Source organism: Lipomyces tetrasporus, assembly GCF_029532465.1.
Source record: "Lipomyces tetrasporus strain NRRL Y-64009 chromosome Unknown POJ06scaffold_13, whole genome shotgun sequence".
NCBI lineage: Eukaryota > Fungi > Ascomycota > Lipomycetes > Lipomycetales > Lipomycetaceae > Lipomyces > Lipomyces tetrasporus.
Window position 1 is genome coordinate 23,841 of NW_026611608.1, and position 22,442 is coordinate 46,282.

General features: G+C 48.3%; 8 protein-coding genes across 8 annotated transcripts; 2 read left to right on the forward strand and 6 right to left on the reverse strand.

Moving 5' to 3' along the window:
• Positions 1-39: 39 nt before the first annotated feature.
• POJ06DRAFT_304127 (uncharacterized protein) lies at positions 40-629 on the reverse strand (the record flags this gene model as incomplete). Its single annotated transcript, XM_056190828.1, has 4 exons — positions 40-93; positions 173-235; positions 297-392; positions 531-629. The coding sequence occupies 4 exons, from the start codon at positions 627-629 to the stop codon at positions 40-42; spliced, it is 312 nt and encodes a 103-aa protein (XP_056040046.1).
• Positions 630-2,303: 1,674 nt separating this feature from the next.
• POJ06DRAFT_262901 (aminotransferase class V-fold PLP-dependent enzyme) lies at positions 2,304-3,837 on the forward strand. The gene has a single exon (XM_056188810.1). It carries the CDS (start codon positions 2,464-2,466, stop codon positions 3,586-3,588), a length of 1,125 nt encoding a protein of 374 aa, XP_056040047.1. The 5' UTR covers positions 2,304-2,463; the 3' UTR covers positions 3,589-3,837.
• POJ06DRAFT_262902 (glycoside hydrolase superfamily) lies at positions 3,838-5,530 on the reverse strand. Its single transcript, XM_056188811.1, has one exon. It carries the CDS (start codon positions 5,303-5,305, stop codon positions 4,331-4,333), a length of 975 nt encoding a protein of 324 aa, XP_056040048.1. The 5' UTR covers positions 5,306-5,530; the 3' UTR covers positions 3,838-4,330.
• A 125-nt stretch (positions 5,531-5,655) lies between these two features.
• Positions 5,656-6,409, reverse strand: POJ06DRAFT_286804 (putative aryl-alcohol dehydrogenase; the record flags this gene model as incomplete). The annotated part of the gene is made up of 3 exons (XM_056190242.1): positions 5,656-5,693; positions 5,750-5,854; positions 5,890-6,409. 3 exons carry the CDS (start codon positions 6,407-6,409, stop codon positions 5,656-5,658), a joined length of 663 nt encoding a protein of 220 aa, XP_056040049.1.
• Positions 6,410-10,764: 4,355 nt separating this feature from the next.
• On the reverse strand, positions 10,765-12,128 carry POJ06DRAFT_297614 (Glyoxalase/Bleomycin resistance protein/Dihydroxybiphenyl dioxygenase; the record flags this gene model as incomplete). The annotated part of the gene is made up of 2 exons (XM_056190616.1): positions 10,765-11,045; positions 12,023-12,128. The coding sequence occupies 2 exons, from the start codon at positions 12,126-12,128 to the stop codon at positions 10,765-10,767; spliced, it is 387 nt and encodes a 128-aa protein (XP_056040050.1).
• A 3,574-nt stretch (positions 12,129-15,702) lies between these two features.
• On the reverse strand, positions 15,703-16,098 carry POJ06DRAFT_304130 (uncharacterized protein; the record flags this gene model as incomplete). The annotated part of the gene is made up of 1 exon (XM_056190829.1): positions 15,703-16,098. One exon carries the CDS (start codon positions 16,096-16,098, stop codon positions 15,703-15,705), a length of 396 nt encoding a protein of 131 aa, XP_056040051.1.
• Positions 16,099-17,178: 1,080 nt separating this feature from the next.
• Positions 17,179-18,600, reverse strand: POJ06DRAFT_304131 (ammonium transporter AmtB-like domain-containing protein; the record flags this gene model as incomplete). The annotated part of the gene is made up of 1 exon (XM_056190830.1): positions 17,179-18,600. The coding sequence occupies one exon, from the start codon at positions 18,598-18,600 to the stop codon at positions 17,179-17,181; it is 1,422 nt and encodes a 473-aa protein (XP_056040052.1).
• Positions 18,601-19,427: 827 nt separating this feature from the next.
• POJ06DRAFT_297616 (uncharacterized protein) lies at positions 19,428-20,793 on the forward strand. The gene is made up of 2 exons (XM_056190617.1): positions 19,428-19,912; positions 19,988-20,793. Exons 1-2 carry the CDS (start codon positions 19,561-19,563, stop codon positions 20,650-20,652), a joined length of 1,017 nt encoding a protein of 338 aa, XP_056040053.1. The 5' UTR covers positions 19,428-19,560; the 3' UTR covers positions 20,653-20,793.
• Positions 20,794-22,442: the final 1,649 nt, after the last annotated feature.

Genomic DNA, 22,442 nt, shown 5'->3' on the forward strand with positions numbered 1-22,442 from the left:
CTGCAATGGTATAAAGGTATCGCTCGAGCCTTAGTCGGCCTATTTTGCGCAACTATTTTCATACGATCCATTACCGAGTTGAGAAAGGTACGACTGTCATAAGGGATAGTATTATCTCAATATCCTCGATGTTGGCTGTTTGCCATTCATCGCGCAGATAGAAATCGCTTACGTTAAGTGTAAGTGTGACAGGGAGACACTCATGGACGAGTTCGAATCCATCTTGAATTAGGTCCTAAAATAGCCTGTATGTGAGCAGATTACCCCCTATAGAATCAATCGGATGGTATACTCACAAACCTATCATGTGAATCTGGTCTGCAGACTTCAATGAAAGTTTCACGCAGCTCACCAACCCACTTGTGATCCCTGTACTCAAGCGGGCCATAAATCTAGTGCGATTTTCGTTTCGACAGTTCAGCAAGCCTCTTTGTCCCATTGCCATCTCCTCTGCTCCTACTCCTGCGATATTCGTATTATCGTATACCGCGTATCAGGATTTCTGAACCTCGGCATTCAGTACAGCACACCAACATGACCACATTAACGCCCTTGCCATTGATCCACATATCCTTGTCATCCAGAAGCTTGCCATACGTCTCACCTGTCCACACTTCAATGACAACCATTATTGTTTTTGATTGCTTTTACATAGGGCTTAACTAGGAAAGCATATAATCGACAAGGGCAAGTTTGCAATCCTAATTTGCCAAAAGTAATGTTCTGGGGTTTCTCGTAGATGAATACTTCGAGCTCTAAGAGCCGTTGTGCTTTTTATTAAATTAATGGGTTCATGCTCACCTTTTGTCCCTCGAAAATATGTCCTAAAACTGCCGTTCACTGTAGTATATTTTGACCGATCACTCGCGATGAAAATTGAAAGGCAGTGAAGTGAACAATAAAACGGGTTGGTGAGATTCTGTCGTCTTGGTCCTCGTTGCCAGTCGCGAGTGTTACTTTTACACTCCTCGATGTGATTTTGCCGAGGTTACACTCATGGGATATTGGAGAATATCACTAAGGTAATCACGATCACATGCCAGTCGTTGATATCACCTCTGGTTAAGAACGGGCGGAGAATCGCGACGTGAGAAACATTCAATCAGGAGGGACACTAGCTATTTGAAGAATTCTAGGCGCATTATCATGACAGTGCAGTGTGTAAAGTAGTGTGATATTACCATATATGACCTCATTTTGTCAAACCAATACATATATCATACGAGTTTGCGCAAACTCGTATCATATGAGACTGATACGATATGATACACTATATGGTAATATATTATAGGACCCATATAAATCACGTAATTATTTTTTCAATTTAGGGTTCGAACTGTCACGTAGGTGTTACCGTTGCGTCGGACTGAAATAAGCCCTTGTTTTTCTTCGTTAGTGTAAGACATCGTGTAAAAGAATATCTAGCCCAACTGGTCTTTGGGCCTTGAATATGTTTTACAATATTTCTAGCGAACACCAAGACCGCAAACAAGCACAAAATAAAGGCAAAGACATAAAGCCAAAACCAGAAGAAAAAGACCAAAGAAAAGAGAAAGCAAACGAACATCTCAATCGCTACTCATCAGCTGTTCCGGACATATCGAGCCGCTTCGGTCATAGATAAGGTTTAAAGTTTCAGGGTTATATATGGTCATATATGGTCATATCATCAGCGGCCATATCACATCATATCATACGGGTTCGTCCAAACTCGTATCATACCATATGAAACCCGTATGATATGATATCATATATGGTAATATGTATTACCATATGGCTCATACTACTTCACACACTTGCATGACAGCCATATATATAGTAAGACCTAAGCAGATTGACATCACAATCAGACCTGCAATGAAGACGAATATTCAGTAATGATCCTCCCGCAGGTAAAGGTTCACCTACGGAATGTTTTGCGGTTACGTCTGTGGATATCATGGTTCTAAGTTTGCCATCTCCTCTCACAGCGGGACGGACCAATAGTGCGGATCAGTCGGGTAGCTGGAGATGCGAACCGAACCGGATTCCGGGTTGGCCGATCACCATATGAACGGGTTCACTACCGGAGCGGGAGGACTTTTACTCCGTAGGCTCTCTCCCCTACAAATAATCTCAAACATCGCTAGACGCTAGCTTGCAGCAATGAACGTTTATAAAGTAGACATAGACTAACGATTCCCTCTTGCTCAATATGTCGCACATCAAGCAACGTCTCCATGTAGCACCGACCCCTGAACGGGGTTCCAGTGCTCGGCAACCGCCCTAGCCTTATCGGGTAATGCCGTCATCCTGTTGGTCCGGGAATATACCTCATTTCTGCTCCCCGAAAATTTCCTTTCATGTCGGAACCGCCAGGTTCCCCATAGGCTCTTCCTAATCTACTGATGAGAACTAACGGCCGAAGTAAGGACGTCTCGTTGTCACCTCCTTCACTGGCATATACTGCTGTTCCTCTTTGACATGGCCACCCGTCACTGTGCATCTGTCATCCATCGCATTCAAGCCTCGAAGCTAATCAACGCACGCGGCACTTTCACGCCTCTCGGTGTGTCACGTTCGTCACCGGGCGTCGCGGCCGCTGCTGCGGCTGCATTGTCCGAATTCGCTTTGCTGGACGACATGCAGACCGCTGCAAGCGCGGCGATCGCTCGTATGAGCGGCGCGGAAGCTGGCACCGTGGTTCACTGCACCGCTGCAGCCATTACCCTTGCAATCGCGGCGACCATGACCGGAACGTCTCCCGAGCGCGTGGCGGCTCTGCCAGATACCAGCGGAATGCGCCATCGAGTCCTGCTGCCTGCGACCCACACTGTGAATTACGGTCACCCCATCAAGCAGGCTGTGCGCCTCGCTGGCGCGACACCGGTGGTCGTGGGTACGCCCGAGCGCTGTGGTGTCGGGGACTTATTGACTGAATTGGCCCATCGAGACACAGCATGTTTGCTTCTGGTTTCATCACGCCTGGTGCAGGGCGAGGGCCCTGATCTCACCGCCGCGGCTGCTGCAGCCCATGCTCACGGAGTGCCGGTCGTCCTGGACGGCGCGGCGCAGGACTTCCTGGTGCGGCAGCTACTGACCACTGGTGCCGACATACTGCTGATCAGTGCGCAGAAGTACCTTGCTGCCCCTACTGCTGGTCTGCTGATGGGCCGGACTGACTTGATCACTGCTGTTCGCGCTCAGGAAAAGGGGATCGGTCGCGGGATGAAGGCCACAAAAGAGGCGATCGCAGGCGTGATGGCTGCCTTGGCTGAGAGGGAGGCACTTGATGTGTCTGCCTGGGCTGCAGCTCGGGCGCGTATGGTCGAGCATTTTTCTGCGCGCGCAGAACGGCTTCCTGGCTTGACGGCCTGGTCGGTCCCTGACCCTACCGGCCTCCCATTCACTCGGGCCCACATTCGGGTTGACCCTAGCGGGGCCAGACTCACTGCTTGGGAGCTGGCTGCAGCGCTGCGTACAGGCAACCCGCAAGTCTGGGTGATGGAGCATCGCGCCGAGGCGGGAGAACTGGTTTTCGACCTTGCCGCCCTGCGGGCCGACGAGGTGGATACAATCCTGGAACGACTTGCGGCGTGCTTGGAGTGACCTCTCGTAACAGTCGCAGCATACAGTGAGTCTACGCCGCAAACCGTCTAGCTAATAGCCATTGGCATAACTGGGCATTCCCTAATGCCATATCTGATTCAGAGGTACAGTTCCCGATTTATCATAACCAATACATACATATAACCTGGTGTTCATGTGGCTGAGTCTTCTTAAGCTTGTGCAGGGACAAAAGAACATAACAGATCACATTTATTTATCTAGGAGCCTACTTATAGTGTGAGGTGATGTTATTTCAATATATGCTTGTACTGTGAGCGATGAACAAGCTCTTGAAGTTGCAAAACACGACAGTCGACATCATTGCGGCGGTCCGCGTGCGGGCATCGATCCTTGCATGTCGCTGCTCGACTCGGCCGGAGCGCCATGCCAAGCCTTGTCCGAAGAGCACCACGCAAGCGACGCTGAACGACAGTTCAAAAGGAAGCAAGTTACAAAACCTTTATAACGTTTGGGACATCGTGTCTTAACTTTTTAACCAGAGACTGACATGAAAGCCAACTCCCTTGCCTTAATGCCTTTGGTGTTGTCAAAATTAATCGTAATAGAAACTGCTCACCAATTCTGCCGGTCTTTCCACACTCAAAGATACATTTGATTTGACCATAGACAGAAGGTAGAATATAATGAATATGAAACCAAGGGGGATGAAGGATATGGTAGCTTTGCTTGAAAAGAAATTGATGGAATTGTCGGAACAAAGAGAAAGGGAGTTGTCGTCAAATCAACAAGTCTCGATCCAGTTGTCCAAGTCCATGTTCTTGATAACTGTCGAAAAGTTGCGTGCGCCGGAATTGTTGCAGGCCGTATTCTTCTGCACTGTGGTCATAGCCTTATTGTCGTTCGTATTGTCGCCTTTGGGGTATTCGATGTGAAAGACCGGCTTCCCGACAGCGGTAAATGCAGCGTATATGGAGCACTCATCATACTGCACGCACTGCTCGTTCACGCTCCACTGCATGTTGCCGATGACCTTTGGAATTATGGCCCCGGCGTTTTTCAGCCCTAGTGACATGTTTAGGGCGTGGGTAGCTTCCGCGAGGAAGTTGACAAAGTCGATAGAGTCGTCCTCTGTCAGGTCAAGCCCGTTGTCATTGTCGTACCCATCAATATTATCTGGATCCACTCCGTCACATCCCTTCTCCTTGGCCAAGTCGAGACGCGACAGCATGATCTCGCGGACGTTCGAGGAGCTGAGCTTCAGCCATTTCTCATTGGGCCATCCGTCGAGGGTATTACCCAGGTCAGAGTCCTTGAACTTGTCCGCATCAGGGCGCCAGTTTTCGTAGCTTCCGGCAGAGAAGTAACAGATCACCCTGCGTCCCTGACCCTGCAGTTCGGAGATGAGCGAGGCATCGCTGTCGAACATATCAATATCGTAGATATCAACGTCAAACGAAGTGTCGTTTAGTGGGTATAGCAGCTCGATCTGCCAAGTCGTTCCTACCTCTGGCTGCCACTTGACAGTTTTATTCGTTGTTTGATTTCCGCCGATTGTGGGCGGAGTGGTCGTGGTTGGGTTGCCCCTTCCATCACCTCCTCTCGTGAGTCCAACTCCAAGGCCAACTGCCAGGGAAATGATCGGGATCATGACGAGTAGGGCAACCATGACCTTCCGAAGAGTCGACCCGAATCTCCAATTGAAAAGCCCCCGACCGTGGTCCGCTTTGAGGCACATGTCGTCATGAGAATTCGACATTCCGCTCGGGCTGCGGCAGCGAAGAGGCACAGAAGCCAAGTTAATGACGCAGGTGAACTACTGGGAAGTTGTGTTCACCCGCTCCCCGGCGCAGGAGTGAAATTGAAGCAAACCGAGCAAATAATGGCTGGCAAAGTATGCGCCTGGGGAACGGGAGAACACAACAAACAAGCTAGCTAGACCATAGACAGATTTGAAAGAAATCTACTAATCTAGATAAATAGGAACGCCGGGCAGGGACCACACACGGCTAGCTCGTTGCAGGGTAAGAAGCCGTAGTCATGATATGGTCTCATTGCCAAGCCGGCCAGATCGGGTAAGGCCATAACTCTGTATGGGTGAGGGTACGTTCACCTTTCTTCTGCCGCTCTTCGAGCGCTTTCTTGGTCTGGAATTTACCACCCCCAAGTACATCCCGCGGCGCAAGAGCCATCCCGAAATGACGTGCCATGGGGATAATATCACGTTCAAAGTCGCGCAGCATGACATTACATCGACCATGGTAGATAGAGAATGGCGTCTTCCAATGAGCTCGAGCATAAATGTTTGCTGCGCTGACAACCCATGCAGGGTATCCGAGATACCGAGGTAGAGGACTTTTCCCGGCTCAACGAGTATGTGTAGGCCATCCATTATCTCTTCTATTGATGTAGTGTAGTCCCACCAGTGGAGATAGAGAATATCGAACTTTTTCAATGAATCACGAACACTCATATGAAAACTTCGCTTGTGGTTGCCACAGTTATTCGGCGTTTTCCCTTGTCCCAAGCTGTAGCCCTTGTATTCAGATGTGAATTTGGTAGCGATGACAATCTGGTCGCGGTTCTTGCGCTCAGACATCCACTCGCCGAGCCAAATCTCTGATTGTTCGTTTTGATAGTTATTAGCGGTGTCGATGAAGTTGCCGCCGGCTTCATAGTAAGCGTCAAGGAGCTTGAAGGATGTGGCTTTGTCCATGCTGCCCATGAAGCCGGACCAGGCGTCACCGATGGACATCGCGCCGAGCTGAAGTGGTGAGACACGTATGCCCGCTGTCGAAGAGAGGATGCGGTAGCGGCCCAGCTCTGTGGGTGGCTCTTGTGCAGGTTTGAATAGTTCTGCCATTTTGGAGAAATGCAGTGTTAACAGGTTTTGATCAGCTGGGGATTCAGAGTGGCAGATTGTAGGATTTATAACATTTTCAATATATCTACGTCATACACGTGGTCCAAGTCGACGGCGCGGAATTTTGCGTCAAATGCGGATATCCGCCTAATCTCAGTAATCTGACCTAGGGCTGGACACGATACGATAATCGCCGGGTTTTGCCCATATCATAATATCGCCAGACTTTTCTGGCCGGCGATACGATATCCGATATGGGATGATGGGCAAAACCCGGCGATATCGTATCGTGTCCGCCCCTAGATGAGAATCATGTTGATTCTCGGCGATACGATACGATATTCGACTTCAATATCGTATAAGTTATCGTATCGCCTAATTTGAAATCTATAATATCGCCTAACCAGGAATATTCCTCAGGCGATATAGTATCGCCGCAGATACGATATAGCGATATCGCCCTACACGGCAATATCGTGTCCAGCCCTAATCTGACCCTATCCGCCATCCGCCATTCGCAAGTTTGGCGGATTTATATCCGTCATCCGCCATCCGCCATCTTGTCGAATAAATCCGCCTTGATCGAATAAATCCACTAATGATTACACTAGCCTAAGTAGGTTAGACACTTTCCTTGCGTAGTTTAGTGCTATGATCTGGGTTAGCGTCAGGGTCAGGGTTGTGAATCATTGGGCTTACAGGACCTGACCTACGCTCAACTACCATCTCGATCTTTCCTTAATTAGGAAATTATCCGATTATTGCAGCGGATATGGCGGATAAATATCCGCCAGTTTGGGAAATATTCGCCATCCGCCGACAGCCCTAGCGGAATTAAGCGTACCATAGAGAAATAATGGAGTTTGCAGCACGCATTACGATTTCCGGAGTGGCGTCTTGATGTCATGTAATGCAGAGCATATTTCTCAGGTAAAAGTCCAAAATACCACTGAAACTTTTTGATATATCCAAAAGACCACTGCCGGCCGTACCTGCGGTACCTGCTCGGGCTCGCACCTTTCGCTGTCATACCTCATCTATGTGTAATAGGGTTCTTGTTTAGACGATCCTTAGCTACGGTGTGAATGTTGATTCCACAAGGACTTTATCTCAGCCTTGTGGCAACATCCTGCCGTAGTGAACGCTGACGATCCCATCCCTAACGTGCGGCTCAGGCGGTGGCTTCGGTGCGGGGTGGGTAGGGGTTGGGGCTGCCAATAGCATCGCGGCACGTCCAAAGATGCGTTTCCTGACAGTATTTTCGTCGGTGAGGTATTTGGTTCACTTGCACTGAAGAAAGGCTGGAAGTAGTCATCGTCTTGTAATGTGAGAACAAACCTTGTGTCCGTTGTAGACCTCCGTCTGGTGCAAATTTGGCCGACAGATTGGCCTGACAGTGACGTCAATGAACGCGATGCCATTATCCAGTGCTGCTCCCTTATGATGGACGGCAGCCGCGCAAATCCCGCCGCACACCTCCATGGCACCCTCCATTTACACAGATTTTAACTCATGTACAGTAAAACATAAAACAATGGAATCTAGAATTATGGCAATTTTTGTTCTTCGAGAAAGGAATGATGTTTATGAGAAGACGATATCGATCCTGTTGCTTTCCAAAGGTTCAAACGGCTGACTGTCCGTCAACTATTAAAAATACTGAATCATGGTGTCTTTGACGATCTGGAATAAAGCTTAGTTTACCACCCAGAATCTAATTGTCTGGTCCATGTCCAACGAAATTAGCTGATTTGCCTTTCGAATGTAATGTAGAGACCGGTGGCCAGACGCGATCTTAGTCAAGTTGATCAAATCGCTCTTCTTGGGATCAGACCTCCACTTTTGATTTTCCAGCATGTCGTAGACATTTACACCGCCCTCCGTCCCTTTATACGCCAGCATCATTCCCTTGTTGTCCAGCCACTGCACGTAACCGGTCTCCAAAAATATACGACGATGCCTTTCGCTGCCCCTTAACTGCCACTTTTGCTCCTGCTCGCCACGAAGCGGATTCCATACATATACAACGCCAGACCGTCCACCGGCCGCCAGATGATGTCCTTCGTGGCTCCAGGCTAGAGATCTCAGCCAGGATGTGGAAACCTGAAACTCACAGATTCGACTTCCGTCAAGAACACTATGAACGTATACAATCGTAGACGGGCTCCCCCTAGTGAACGCAATATATTTGGAATCAGGAGAAAAAACGCCGGTCCAATTTTGACCACCAGTAGGTCCAATGTCATGAATCAAACGCCCAGTCGAAGTGTCCCACAATTTAACCATCTCGTCCCAACACACCGATGCGACAATTTTGCCATCGGGACTGACATTTACCCACATGATGCTATCAGTATGCCCTTCCAACATCAGCCTCTTTTCTCCCCTTTCAATATCCCAAACCACAATTTTAGGCCCCAAAGTTGTGGCAGTCGAATGTCGACTTTCATGATTGTCCACAACGTACACAAGCAATTTGCAGTCATTACTAACCGCACGAGACCCAAACCCCGTCAGTTCTCCAAAAAACACTAAGTTGTCTCGGGTAATATGACTGTCATACGCCCGCGACACGATCTCTTTGACTGCGGCCAAGAGCTTGTCACTATCTGCGTGTTCTTTCATCCATCCATGGCTGGAGATAAGTGTCCGCATCGCCTCCTCCGTCGCCGTTGCAGCTAAACTTTCAATATCTACAGAATCTGGAGGCTCGTTCGTGTTCTTCCCATGGTTGTCAAGTGTCCAAACGACAATCATAGCATCCAAATCTCGACTCGAATTCGGCTTTGACTCCGAAACGAGCTTATACTTATTGCCAGCAATGTCGAGCGGGAAAAACTGGACACGGAAGACCTTCTCCGTATGTCCGTTGAGTGCCTCTCTCAGTTCGAGATTTTCTAAATCATAGATGCGAACTTGTCGTCCAATCGCCAAGGCGAGGAACTTCTCATCGGCGCTGACACTGCAGTAATATGCATTGTCATCGAGCTCAATCTTTCGGGCTTCATCACCCCAAGTGACGGGCTGACCGGACCTCCATGACGCAGGCGTTCCGTTCAGCATAAAGTCCGATTCGATGCCGTACGTCCATTCCAACCAGATATCGCGGGGTGTGATCACCTGCATTCGAGCATAGACTTGGGATCGTAGTCGCTTGCTGGAGGACTGTTACAGTTAGTTGCTCCGATTTGAATCACGCTAATGTGACCGCATGTGTTGATTGAAATTGTTGCGTACATGCAAAGTATATTCACTGGCCTTTCCGGTTCCTGGCGACCGACCGACCGACTTCCTGAAGCGGCGTGGGCCACGCGGCACGGGAAACCCTGACCCGAAATTTATTCGGAGTCGGTGGTGGCTCAGGACGGCTGCCGGAGGTTAGGGTCCGCAAGCGAACGGCAGACGTCAACCAGGAGTCTTACGCAGCGAATAAATAATCTACTGTAATTTAAAGATAGCTTGAGGGTCATGCCTAATGAACGTCGGAGTTGATAATGACTGTTGTCTTGGATATTTGACTCTTTTATGCCTGGTCTTGTACCTCGCGCACAGCCATATATTCGCACGACTACCATACGAATACGAATATATTAGTTATTCGTGGACACCCCTAAAGTTGTGTATGTTTTGAGGAAATGACTAGGAACGACCTCATGCAAATTCAAATTTTTTTCTGACTGTCGCATTTAGGGCTGGACACTCTGTTAGACGTTGGGATCTGATATTATAGAGATACGGATATTTTTGATAGCCAAGTTCGATTCAAACTGGATGTCCTACTTCAATAGAGTCGTGTCAATTGGTGATATCCAAAGGAGTGTACGACCATTTCTAGTGTTTCATTGGTCACCACATTACCCTCTCCCTGTATCGCCAAGTTGGCGATATCGTGTCGTATCGTATCGTATTTGGACGATATAGGCGATACGATATCGCCAAGTTGGCGATAAAATGGGCGATAATATCGCCGGCCAGAAAAGTTCAGCGATACGATATGCGATATGGGCAAAACTCGGCGATATCGTATCATGTCCAGCCCTAGTCGCATTGTTGCTCAGGATTCCCCTATGCCAACAAATTCAAACGGACAATTACATGTTATCATTAACATTAGGATAGTGCATACACTTACTATTCACAGTGACGGTATTGAGACAACGAACCTTTAGTTGGGCATACAGAAATAATGGTACATTCACTGAGCTGCATATGAGAGCAGTTATTGATGAAACTAAATAGCAATTGACTACAAATGGATTAAGGCAATTCATCTCATCAACAACATAGCCACGCTTCTGTCAGCCAACTTTTATACACCATCATGCACACACTTCCAACACTGCCAAATATCTTACTCACAAGCCACGAGGAAAATGAACAAATTCTATATTATTACCATCAGGTTCAAGCACAAAAGCGGCATAATACCCCTTATTAATCTTCTCCCTGATGCCCGGCTGGCCGTTATCTTTGCCGCCGCTTTCAATCGCGACTCCGTACGCTTTCGCTGCCTCCACTTGTGAGCTCGCTCCGAAAGCAACGTGGGTTGAACCGGCAGGTTTGGATGGGTTGGTTAGCATCAGACTGAATTCCAAGAGTTTTGCGTTACTTGCCGGGGCGTAGTATGCGATTGAATCTAACGATGTTACTCATTCGTCACCCAATCTCCAGGTTTCCCATTTTCTGGAGCCAGTCCGAAGGCCTCACTAAGCCATTCAATCGGTAGTAGCGACGGGCGGTGTGTACAAAGGAACAGGGACGTAATCAACGCAAGCTGATGACTTGCGCTTACTAGGAATTCCTCGTTGAAGAGCAATAATTGCAATGCTCTATCCCCAGCACGACGGAGTTTCACAAGATTCCCCAGAAGCCTCTCGGCCAAGGTAAACTCGCTGGCTCCGTCAGTGTAGCGCGCGTGCGGCCCAGAACATCTAAGGGCATCACAGCATTTCCCCGCAAGAACTCTCCCGTCCTTGCTTCTTATTCTACGGCTAGTCGGTCCTCGAATAAGAACCCTAGTTTCCTAGGGGGATAGCACGTACCTTAAGCTGTCTGCATATGCAGACGACCCACCGCTTAGCGTGCGTTGCGACGGTCCAGCGCTACCTGAACTCGCCACAGGATCGGCCGCTCACTAATAGTGAGTTAGGCGTTCCCTGTACCAGCTGGTGTTGCTCAAGTGAACTCAGTTGACACTGTCTCGCGCCCGATATTGGAGGCTTCTCCACGCGAGTAAACACTTTGAACTAGCAAACTCTAGGCGTTGCTTTTACAGGCCTGTAATATATGTTAACCTGTTATTGCCTCAAACTTCCATCGGCTTTAAGCACGATAGTCCCTCTAAGAAGCCACCAACCAGCAAAAGCTAGTGTAGCTATTTAGCAGGTTAAGGTCTCGTTCGTTATCGCAATTAAGCAGACAAATCACTCCACCAACTAAGAACGGCCATGCACCACCACCCACAAAATCAGGAAAGAGCTCTCAATCTGTCAATCCTTATTGTGTCTGGCATTCCAAACCATCCATTAACTCCAATGGACCTCCTGTACTTTGGCTTTCGGACCTTGACACAGGAGCATCTTTTCAGATGGGATATCTCCGCTAACCGCATACCCGACGCGAAGCAAACAACATATCCAATAGCAGACAGTACCGGGTCGTAGAATTCTCGCGACCTTTTAACGTCGGACACTTGGATTGCAAAGTGGTGGAACGGCATTCTTTGTTATTCATGTCGATTGATTCGATTTAATATGGCGGTATTGACTGAAGGGTGTATGACCCAGCGGAGTATACGGTATATTAATACTCACTCGACGATAGCTGCATTCGACCGAGTTCGCTTGAAAGTCAAGAATAGTGGAGCTGGTTTACAAAACATAGCCCGAGGGGGGCTTACTCAGAATTCCTTGGAGCCGTAATCGAGGATATTACGGCAAATGGCATACCGTCACCGATTGGGAAGGTATTGGTCCGAGCTCCTCTACTCGGATTGTTTAACTGTCAGAATAAACGCCTTAAGGTTGAGTAAACGCCTGTAAGGTTTGAGGAAATATGGTGAACACCCATTATAGTTAAATTAGGGTGCAGGCTTAAACGCCAGTTAAGATTAGAGTTATTTGAGGATGCATCCCTCGTCATGTATTGAAGTGTATATATAGATGGGAGAAGACCCACAAGTAAAAGAAGGACAATTAGACCCCGAATTACGACGTAGTGTTTCTGACATTAACCAACTAACTGCAGCAGTCGCTCAAGGGCGACCAGGCGAGCTCACCCGGAGCATGATGCCCTATGGAAAGAGATTTTGCACCGGATTGGTCATTCTGAGGCACTAGGTGCGCTATTCAGACAATGACTAGGTACGCTACTCTGATGTACAGAGCATATCAGCAGGAAGGACCAGGTCCGTCATTTTGTAGTTGGCCCCAGGCCCCCAGTGTGTCACTTGAAAAATTTGGCCATAGTAGCGAAAACACAATGACACACTGAGTCCACTAGTACTTAGTGCAACAAACTGACGTGCCAAGTTCATCAAGGTGATGTACCAGACCGCATTCCTTGATTCAGGTGTTTTGGTTTACATTGTGCTGTAATATCTGCTAAATAAATAACTACATATATTGAATATCTAACTAGATACAGATATATACAACCCATCTACTATAAGTACATGCCTGCTCATATAGGTGCACAAATTCGACATGTACTATCCCGCAAGTATATATACCAGACCACCCAATCATTCCCAATCCCTGTGCCCTCTGTACTCTTGCCGGCCACCATTATGCTGACCTTTCCCCGGATCCACCACCTCAGTGAACCGGCAACAGAGTGGTAAAATTCTGCAAATGTCGTAACACAACCTGAAAAACCAAAGCACAACAGCTCGCTGCTAGGTTGAAGAAGAAACAGGGTACAGGCCATTAGACTACACATCTGCAGTACGTAACGACAGTGTATCGGTTGTAGCAGTATGACAGATAGCATAGAAAGGACGTTGAGAACAGTAGTCATTAATCGCTGTCAGCGGGTTCAGAGTTCCGCATGTGCATATAATTTTCTGAGTGCTCCTCTGTTACATTCTCCGACGCATCGAGCAACTCTGACTCAGCAATAAGCGTCTAACACGAGACGAATAGACCTGACACAATTAAATAAACCCCTCATCCGACTAGTACAGAAGAATGATTTCGAATGTCAATCGTTAGCTTCGTTCATTTGCCAACGGTTCTGTAAACGATTTAACCACAATCCGTATCCACAATACTGCTGATTTAAAAAGCTCGTGTGGGGAGCAGCAAGTCAGCAAGGTGCGGGAGCAGGAGACTTCTAGCCGGTTTCTCCGCACGTCCGTCTCCAATCACGCGCTGAGCTGGAGGTCCTGTGGGTTAGGGTTCTCTTTGGTGCGCGCGTCATGTCAAACTTGAAAACACGCGCCTCCGCTCACTTATTCTCTGTATACAACATGCGACTTCCGATTCATTACTGCCCTTCTCGTTAGTATTTTACTTTTTTTCATTTACAAGTAAGGAGGATCAAACTACTTGCCCTTATCCCAAGTTAAGCATGTGGATTCAACAGGTCGACCGCGGCTGAAAGCAAGATCAAGTTTACGGAGAAGATGTCTGCAAAATTAATCAGAAATCAGTTTTTAAGAAGTTTGGAATTTCTGGTAGATCACCGTTACTGGATGTACCCACTTTATATTGGCCAGAATCCTTTCCAACCGATATTATGCACCTGATACTACAAGGTGTTGTTCCACGGACTTTTGAGATCTGGAAAGGAGTCCGGCCTTCACAATGTCATTCACTGGAGAATATGTTCAAGGATCCGGCGGGTCTTGGTCATTGTATTATCAGTTGCGCAAGAGACGTACCAGCTTCTCTCGCACGGTCTCCCTTGGATATTTTCAAGAATTTCCAAAGCTATCGTGCAGGGAATTGGTTTGATTTTCTGCAATTATTTTCACACCCTTTGCTAGACTCAAGAACAACACCAGAAGTTCGGAAAAACTTTGTGGAATTGGCAAAATATATTCCATTGCAATTCAGGAGAAAATTACCACTGATGATCTTCGACTGCTGGAAGATACAAGTTTTCATTTTGTGCAATCGTATGAGCATATCTATTCATTTGATCCTACAAGTCGAACGTCAAATCTACATGGAATTCTACATGTCAGTGACTGTATCAGGAACTGCGGTCCTGCATGGGTATACTGGCAGTTCACAATGGAGAAGACTTGCGGAAATATTGTGAGCTGGTTAAGTGGAAAAAGGCATAAGGATGAGAACCTGGCCAATCTTATCCTACTGAATGAGAAGATGAATATGCTGCGATGGGCTAATCCATATTTGGCATTGACTTGGGAGGAGGAGTTCTTCAAGCATAGGCCTGAGATTACTGTTGGCTGTTGGCATGTTGAAGACTCAACTGTCTGCGGCACTTGACTTTACAGAACGTGAGTTAGACGCAATTGCCAAGCTAATTGGATACAGTAGTTCGGACGCCTTAGAGCTGCAAGGTTTTGAAGCCTTGGAGTTTAGGACATACCAGGCAAACAGTGAAGAGCTCGTGGCAGGAAACCATGACAACAATAGAAGAGGAGCAAGGTGTCGATCCTATGTGAGATGTGGTAACTTGGAGACGAACTACTTCTATGCCCAAGTCGCCTGCTTGTTCACTATGAGAATGTCTTTGACAGACGAGACCTATAGTTTGGCCCTGATTCGGGAGTGTGTCGACCTTGACTATCCAAGTGGGCAGACAGACACAGATGACTATTGCGGGAGAGTTATTCCGTTGCGGTCAAGGTCACTGGCAGAATCTATATGCATTCACGTACATGATATCCAGTGCACGGTCGGTATAGTCCATAACAGTTTTACAGCCATGGACTATATTGTGGACCGTAACTGGGATATCTTTGATACGCACGCAGATGAGTTCGATCTTGCAGTGAATGATGGCCTAGAAATCGCCACACAGTCTTGATATTAACGGTGCTTATTTTGCTTGTTTTTAGTAACTATAAATATATAAATCATGTTAGTAATTAAGCTTAGTATTAGTCACACTCTGGAATTGCTTTAGTGCATATTATTTCCGGATATTTCACTCAATGTGAAGCAAGTATTTCAAGATGACGAACTCACATCACTCAAGAAAGATGGGTAAATGACGTACTCGGTTGCGCCGTTGGACTGGATGCATCAGAATTATAAACTCTGGCTTAGCCCTGACTCAGCACATCACTTGGATGTACTGAGAACCGCTGGCCAAAATTCTCAGTTCGTTGAAATGACATACCCAGTACAGGAAATTGAACTGGGTACATCAATTTTATTTACTTGGTGCTGGATTCGTTTCCATAGGGCGGATTGATTCACTATCGAACCGGACGTGCCTTCGGTGCCAGAGTTATTCACAGCTATGTCCAAGCGACCGAAGCGTTCGACGGTCTTGTCGACCAGATTGCGAACGTCATCCTCGTGGCGAACGTCGGTCCGAATGAATTCATCTTCCGCACCAAGAACGCGGAGTTCTTCCTCCAGTTTCTTGCCGTCTTCATTGCGGCGAACAGAGACAACGATACGCGCACCCGGTACTTGCGCAAAGGCCAGTGCCGTGGCGCGTCCAATACCGGCGAGGGCGCCGGTGACCAGAATAACTTTGGTGCTCATGTTGACTTTCCGATGAGATGATTGCTGGATAGCGAGGTAGGATCGCTTGATGAGATTGAATGCCATTGTCACTGGGAAGACGCAATATATATAGACGATGGAAGTCCAGAACTGTAAGACTGGTTTGTCATTCACAGTACGAGCGAGGCTTACTCGGGTGTATTGCAAGCGGTGGTGCTGCAAATTCTTGCAGATTTAGTCAGCTCCAACTTGAGTGATCTGGAGGGCCAATAATCGCCAACGGGGTCCTGATCAAGAAAACGGACCCCGATTAGGCAACCGGCACCCGATTGGGAAGCCGCTCTCAGCTCACTCATATTTCGTTATTACCATGCCTAATCAAGGATTATTGCAAGGTGAAGCTTTGTTGCGCCGCGCTTCCCCGTGTAGCTTGATTATACAACGCTAAATAACGGCAAGTAAGGTTTACTGACCGGGTCTCCGCATGCTGACGGATAAGACGGCCATCTACTCCTCATTACTGAGTATTATACACTCCGCCACGCGATGGCAAATGGAAATTCACGCGAGGGAGGACTAGTATGGGCGGGCAGGAGCAAGACAATGTTGTAAAAGAAGCCCGAAGCTACTGCAATGAATGCGGGACGCTAAATGGTTGGCGATCCGCTTTTGTTTACTGACTGTCTGCCTTATAGGACGAACTGTAACTCATCAACAAGACTGTGACGTCGCGATAGCAACGGCTGAGGAGCGAGCGCTTATTCGCCAGCATGCAACGCGTGACTTGCGTCAGAAGCAGTCAGAAGTCCCGGCCGCGATATTTTCCAAATAACCCGAGCCGATTCGAAATGCGATGTGGCCAAGAGGGCGGGCGAAGAAGGAAAGCTTAATTGACAGATTTATGAGATTGTATTGTAGTTGCAGACATAGTACCGTTGCAGTCATTTAAGCCGCTAGATATACGACGGTCACCACCGATTAGTTCTCGTCACTTTCGTTCGCTCTCTGCACTTATGCAGCCAGAGCAAGAGCTTTTTCTCACTCTCCCCGGGACTAGTGCCCGCGGAGCGAAGCTCACGTCATGACCTGCAACTTCTGCCTTCACTATTTCTGCCTTCACTATTTGGCACTCTCCGCTGGCTCCAGCTCACGGTCACTGCTGGGAGGGGCGACACCCTGGATAACGCCGAGCTCACCATCGCCGCTGACGGGAACACGCTCAGTGTCACCGTGCAAGATGCTTCGGCGGCCGTCACCAAACGCATAGGCATCTTCACCGTGTACGGCATCATCACCGATGAGTAACATTTCTTCCGACATGCGCAATGGTATTCGTAAGACGTATTTAATGAAAGCCATGATGACCGACGTCATAAATATATTCAGTCCGAAGATGAAGAGGGCGCCAACGAGCTGGAGCCAGACCTGTTTCCAGTTTCCTTCGATCGCGCCGCCTGGACTGGTGAGTCCGAACGCTGCGCAGCCGTCGGCGGTTGCAAAAACACCAACCATCATGCCACCGGTGACGCCTGCAACGGTGTGGGTGTGGTAGACGCCAAGGGTATCATCAACGTATTGGAAGAGCCAGACTTTCTTGCCGATGATGTTCATGGACAGCCAAGGGATGGAGCCGGAGAGGACGCCAATGACGATCGCCCCCCAGCCGGCAACTACGCCAGCGGCAGGGGTAATAGCGACCAGGCCAGTAATCATGCCTTGGACGGCGCCGATGACGGCGGGCTTTTTGAAGAAGATAATGTCGAGCATCGTCCAGACGAGGATGCTCATAGCGGTCGCGATGTTGGTGTTCAACACAGCAGCACCGGCGTCGGCACTCGCAGCATATGGATCGCCGCCGTTGAACCCGTTCCAGCCTGTCCACAGGATACCTGCGCCGACGAGGGTGAGCAGGACGTTATTTGGCTGAAAATCGTCGCGGTCCTTTAATAGCCGTGGTCCGATCCATGCCGCGCCAACAAAACCGGCGGTACCTGCCGACACGTGAATAACGTAACCGCCAGAGTAATCAATAACGCCCCTGGTAGCGAGGAATCCGCCACCCCAGAGACTGAACGCTCCAACTGTGTAGGAAAACGTGATCCATAGCGGGACGAAGATCATCCAAGCCGTGAAGTTCATGCGACCGAGGAAGGCGCCGGCCATGATGACGACAGTAATGGCGGCGAAGACGAATTGGAAGTATACCATCGTGGACATGGGGAAGTTTGCGGTTATGCCGGACGTCGGGAGCACGGCCTGCTTGAGCTCGTCACCCATGCTGATGATCGGGCCCGGAGTGCCGACGAAGGGGGCCGATCCCCACTGGTTTCCAAACGCCATCTTGTATGCCCAAACCACCCAGCAGATCAGAACGGCCGCGAAAGCGTAGAAGGCCATGAAGGCGGAATTGATAGCCCATTTCCTCTTGACAATGCCAGCGTAGAGCACAACAAGGCCGGGAATGCTCTGCAAGCCGACTAAGCTACCAGCGGTGAGCTGCCAGGCGTTGTCGCCGGTGTCAAGCCAAGAGGTGGTGGACATTGTGGGGAAGGGACTTGGCTGGGACGGGATAAATCGCGGCAGTGATGGAGCCGTGGCGGAGTCTGGGCGTGCTTATATCTGTGCTTGCATTGACAAACGGGCTTGGCCATTCGCTTAATTTTCATGGCGACGTAGATAGACTGCGGGATTTATGGGAAATACAATAGACAATCGCAGCCTGCGTGGGATCACGTTCTTCGCTTGTGCGATCGACCTTATCACATCATGGTTTGTGATAAATCTAATCACGAGCAATCATCAACCTTATTTAGCACGGGAGATATTGACTGTTGCGTTAGATTGTGCCCGGGGGGGGCACTGACCACGCGGACTCGCGTCCAGCAAGCTGCGGGGTTGTCTCGCGCACCCTAACCTGCCGCAGCAAACGGCTGTCGCATATTTGCTGTCGGTGATCTTGCTCGGTGGTGTGTGTGAGAGACAGGGCCCCAATTGCTTGCGCATCGTACAGACAGGAGGACGAAGGGCAGGGTTAAGGTTAGGGTTATTGCGCAGACAAGAAGAAAGGGGCACCGTGCACACGTGCGGCTCGTGCGTCAATCGTAAGTTACCAGAAATGGACGACTCTGTGTATCATAGAATTCAACCGGATACTCCAAAATCTGTTGACGGCTGACAGTAAGCTGGGCACAACGTCCTACGGCAGCAGGGCGAAATCCCTGAGAATACATGTAAATGTTAGGAGAATACGAGCTCCGTGCCTCTCGTGGATCTGCGGCAAAACTTTGGCCCGAGTCGGAGGAACTTGTCGGATGGTCGGACGAACGGTCAAGGAGCTATGATAAGCTTTACGCATGCTTAAATGAGACGTCTATTTAAGACGTCGTTTGCGGACTCAAATCGTCAGGAAACAACATCGCAAATTCCTTAACGGATCCATTCAAAGAAAATTACTTGATAGAGAGAAAAGAGAGAAAATAGAGCGGGAGAAAGCAGTCAACAATGGTTCAATTATCAACCGTCAAATCCTCAAATGCTCTTATCGCATCTTCTCTCCCTCCCAAACTCGTGGCAGTCTTCGTAGGCGCCACCAGTGGAATCGGCGAGACAAGTCTCAAGCAATTCGCCAAACACGCTTGTCAGCCTCGTATCTACTTCGTGGGCCGCTCTCAGCAAGCTGGCGACCGCATCGCAAAAGAATGCAAATCACTGAACCCGGAAGGAGAATACATCTTTGTCAAAGCAGACGTCAGCTTGCTTAACAATGTTGATGAAGTGTGTGAAGACCTCAAGAAGAAGGAATCTCACATCAATGTTCTGTTCCAAAGTCAAGGGACTTTGGATCTTACAAGTGGTATGTTTGCTTCACTTGATTGTGGCAAGACAGCACAAATCTCCAAGAGAATGGCGCATTCTAACTTGCCGATAGAAACTTCGGAGAATCTCAATCTCCTATTAGCTTTATCATATTACTCGCGCATGCGCTTCATCATCAACCTTCTTCCTCTCGTACGACAAGCGTCATCTCTTCGTCGTGTGGTTACCGTCATGGCTGGCACAAAAGAAGGACCCATTGATCCCAATGATGTTGCAGGAAAGAAAGTCGGTCGACTGTCAGCCCGCGGCCACCTTTGTTCCATGATGACATTGTGTATGGAGACAATTGCAGAGACTGTGCCCGAGGTCAGCTTTATCCATAATTATCCTGGAGCCGTGGACACACCACTTTGGACGATGAAAGGTGTGCTTAAGGTTATAGTCAGAGGAGTGCTTGCTGCCTTGGGGCCCTTTATCTTTGTTGATATCGTGGAGACTGGCGAGAGGCATTTATTCCTGGCGACCAGTTCCAAGTATCCATCAAAGAAGAGCGAGGATATGCTGAATGGAGTTCCCTTGGTGGATGGGATTGGAACGGCAAGAGGCACGGATGGACAGACTGGAAGTGGTGTTTATACTGTCGATTCGACTGGAGAGAGTGGTAACCGAAAGGTGCAAAAGTTGTTGGCTGGACTGAGAGAGAAGGGAATAAAGGAGAAGGTCTGGCAGCATACACAAAGTGAATTCAAGAGGATTACTGGGAACGAGCGGTCTTAGTCGACGGAGTCGGATTGGTTTTGCTGATTTTCGGTAGGATTTTCGGTAGGATTTTCGAGCAAGCATCATTCTGTTTTTCATTTTTCATTGATATTGGATAGTCGTTGGATATGGATATTTAAATAGAGCTGCAGCCCGAATTAATGTATAGTTGTATGATGTACAACAAAAGATACTTGAGTTTGTGGATAAACTGGGATTCGAAAGGATGTCTAGCACGATAACTAACTTTCAATGCATAGCTATATGCACACGACCGTTCTCTCCGATTCTAATGCATTGCCAGACATCAGCATCACACATCTTGCTATATTCGTGAGCCTTCTTCATTAGCCTCTCTTTGCGGCGATCTCGCTTTTTCCGTATTGGTTTCCTGCTAGGTACAGGTTTTTTGCTGTTGTTCAGTTGCTTGTTTTGCGATCATTTTCATTTTCATTTTTCCCCCTTGGGCGCGGGTGATAATTTGTTTAGGCTTACGAACACCAAATTTCTCGAGAGTTGATATACTTGGTGAACTGCACCCCTTGCAGGATCACCAGCTGGGCTGATTTCTATGTGGCACCATTCATGCTGGGCGAAGGCTCGACGAAACTACATCGGTATCTCAACTCTGATCACAGCCTCCGCCTATTTTAAGCAACGATGGTGACGCCTTCAGCTATGGAGTGGCCAGCTTTTGACGTTCCCAGAACTACAACTTCATCACATCATGACAGCTCCAACCACTTCGCGTCCTGTCTAAACAACCACTCAGGAAGTCAGAGGCCTGTGACGGGACTGTTAGCCTACTCCCCAGACTCATGGATCCCGTACATTCAGTTGGCACGGCTTTCACCCCCCGCAGGCTTATGTCTGATAAATCTCCCCTATTTATTTGGAGTTCTCTATGCCGCCATACGCTTGACTACTCCGCCTCTGAAGCCGGGAAAGGCCAGTGCCATCCTCTTGGCAGCCTGCTTTTTCTATTCGAATGCTGGCCACTAATGGAATGACCTGATTGATGCGCCTCTTGATGCCAAAGTCGCTCGTACGAAACATGGTCCAATCGTGCAGTCAGTCGCGCTCATATTCACCCTAACCCAGGCGGTGGTGTCTTCTGGGTTGAAGTCGCTAGACCTATTCTAGGCAAATCACGTGCCTAATTTGCTTGTTCTGGTATAAGCATTGTGCCTGGACCTATTTTATAGTACTGCGCTTACCCGAATTCAAAGAAACCCTAGCCCCCTCTCCGCCCGCCGCTGGTCAGATGTCCTGGACTTTATCCGATCGGAGCGGTACATAGTCAACTGGGTATCCCAGCGTTTAGATACCCATTCTTGTACTTTCATTTATAGGGGGTTGTAAACGAATAAAATTTTTCCTTATTCGCATTCGTAGAATTCCGTTTATTCGCAACGAATAAAAATGGGAGCGTCGAATACGAATAACGAATATTAACACTACATCTTTGCTCACTCGCAAGCCCAGATAAATGGTGAGCCCTTACATTATGGATATCTCGTCGTGTGCAAGGTACCCTGATCTAATTGACGAAGCGTTCGGACAGTCTCTATAGTGCGAATCCCCATCGAGACTTTGTTGAGCAGATCCAAGGCTTCATAAGGAGACGGTGAGGATTCACTCCGTGGCAATCTTACGACTTGAAAAGGACTCTTTGGATCTCAATCTTGCTTGTTTCAAGAATATAAATTATCACAACCTTTGTCATCTTTGTTATCCATTCGCATAACGCAATTATCACGTGCACCTTTGTTTCAAGAAGTCGTCGCACCACTTCATTCTACTTCCTA

Excerpts from the sequence above, each read along its gene's own strand:
- POJ06DRAFT_262902 (XM_056188811.1), bottom strand. The coding sequence starts at position 5,305 with ATGTCGAATTCTCATGACGACATGTGCCTCAAAGCGGACCACGGTCGG.
- POJ06DRAFT_297616 (XM_056190617.1), top strand. The coding sequence starts at position 19,561 with ATGGTTCAATTATCAACCGTCAAATCCTCAAATGCTCTTATCGCATCT. Across the intron at positions 19,913-19,987 it reads GACTTTGGATCTTACAAGTG|AAACTTCGGAGAATCTCAAT; the intron begins GTATGTTTGCTT and ends ACTTGCCGATAG.
- POJ06DRAFT_262901 (XM_056188810.1), top strand. The coding sequence starts at position 2,464 with ATGGCCACCCGTCACTGTGCATCTGTCATCCATCGCATTCAAGCCTCG.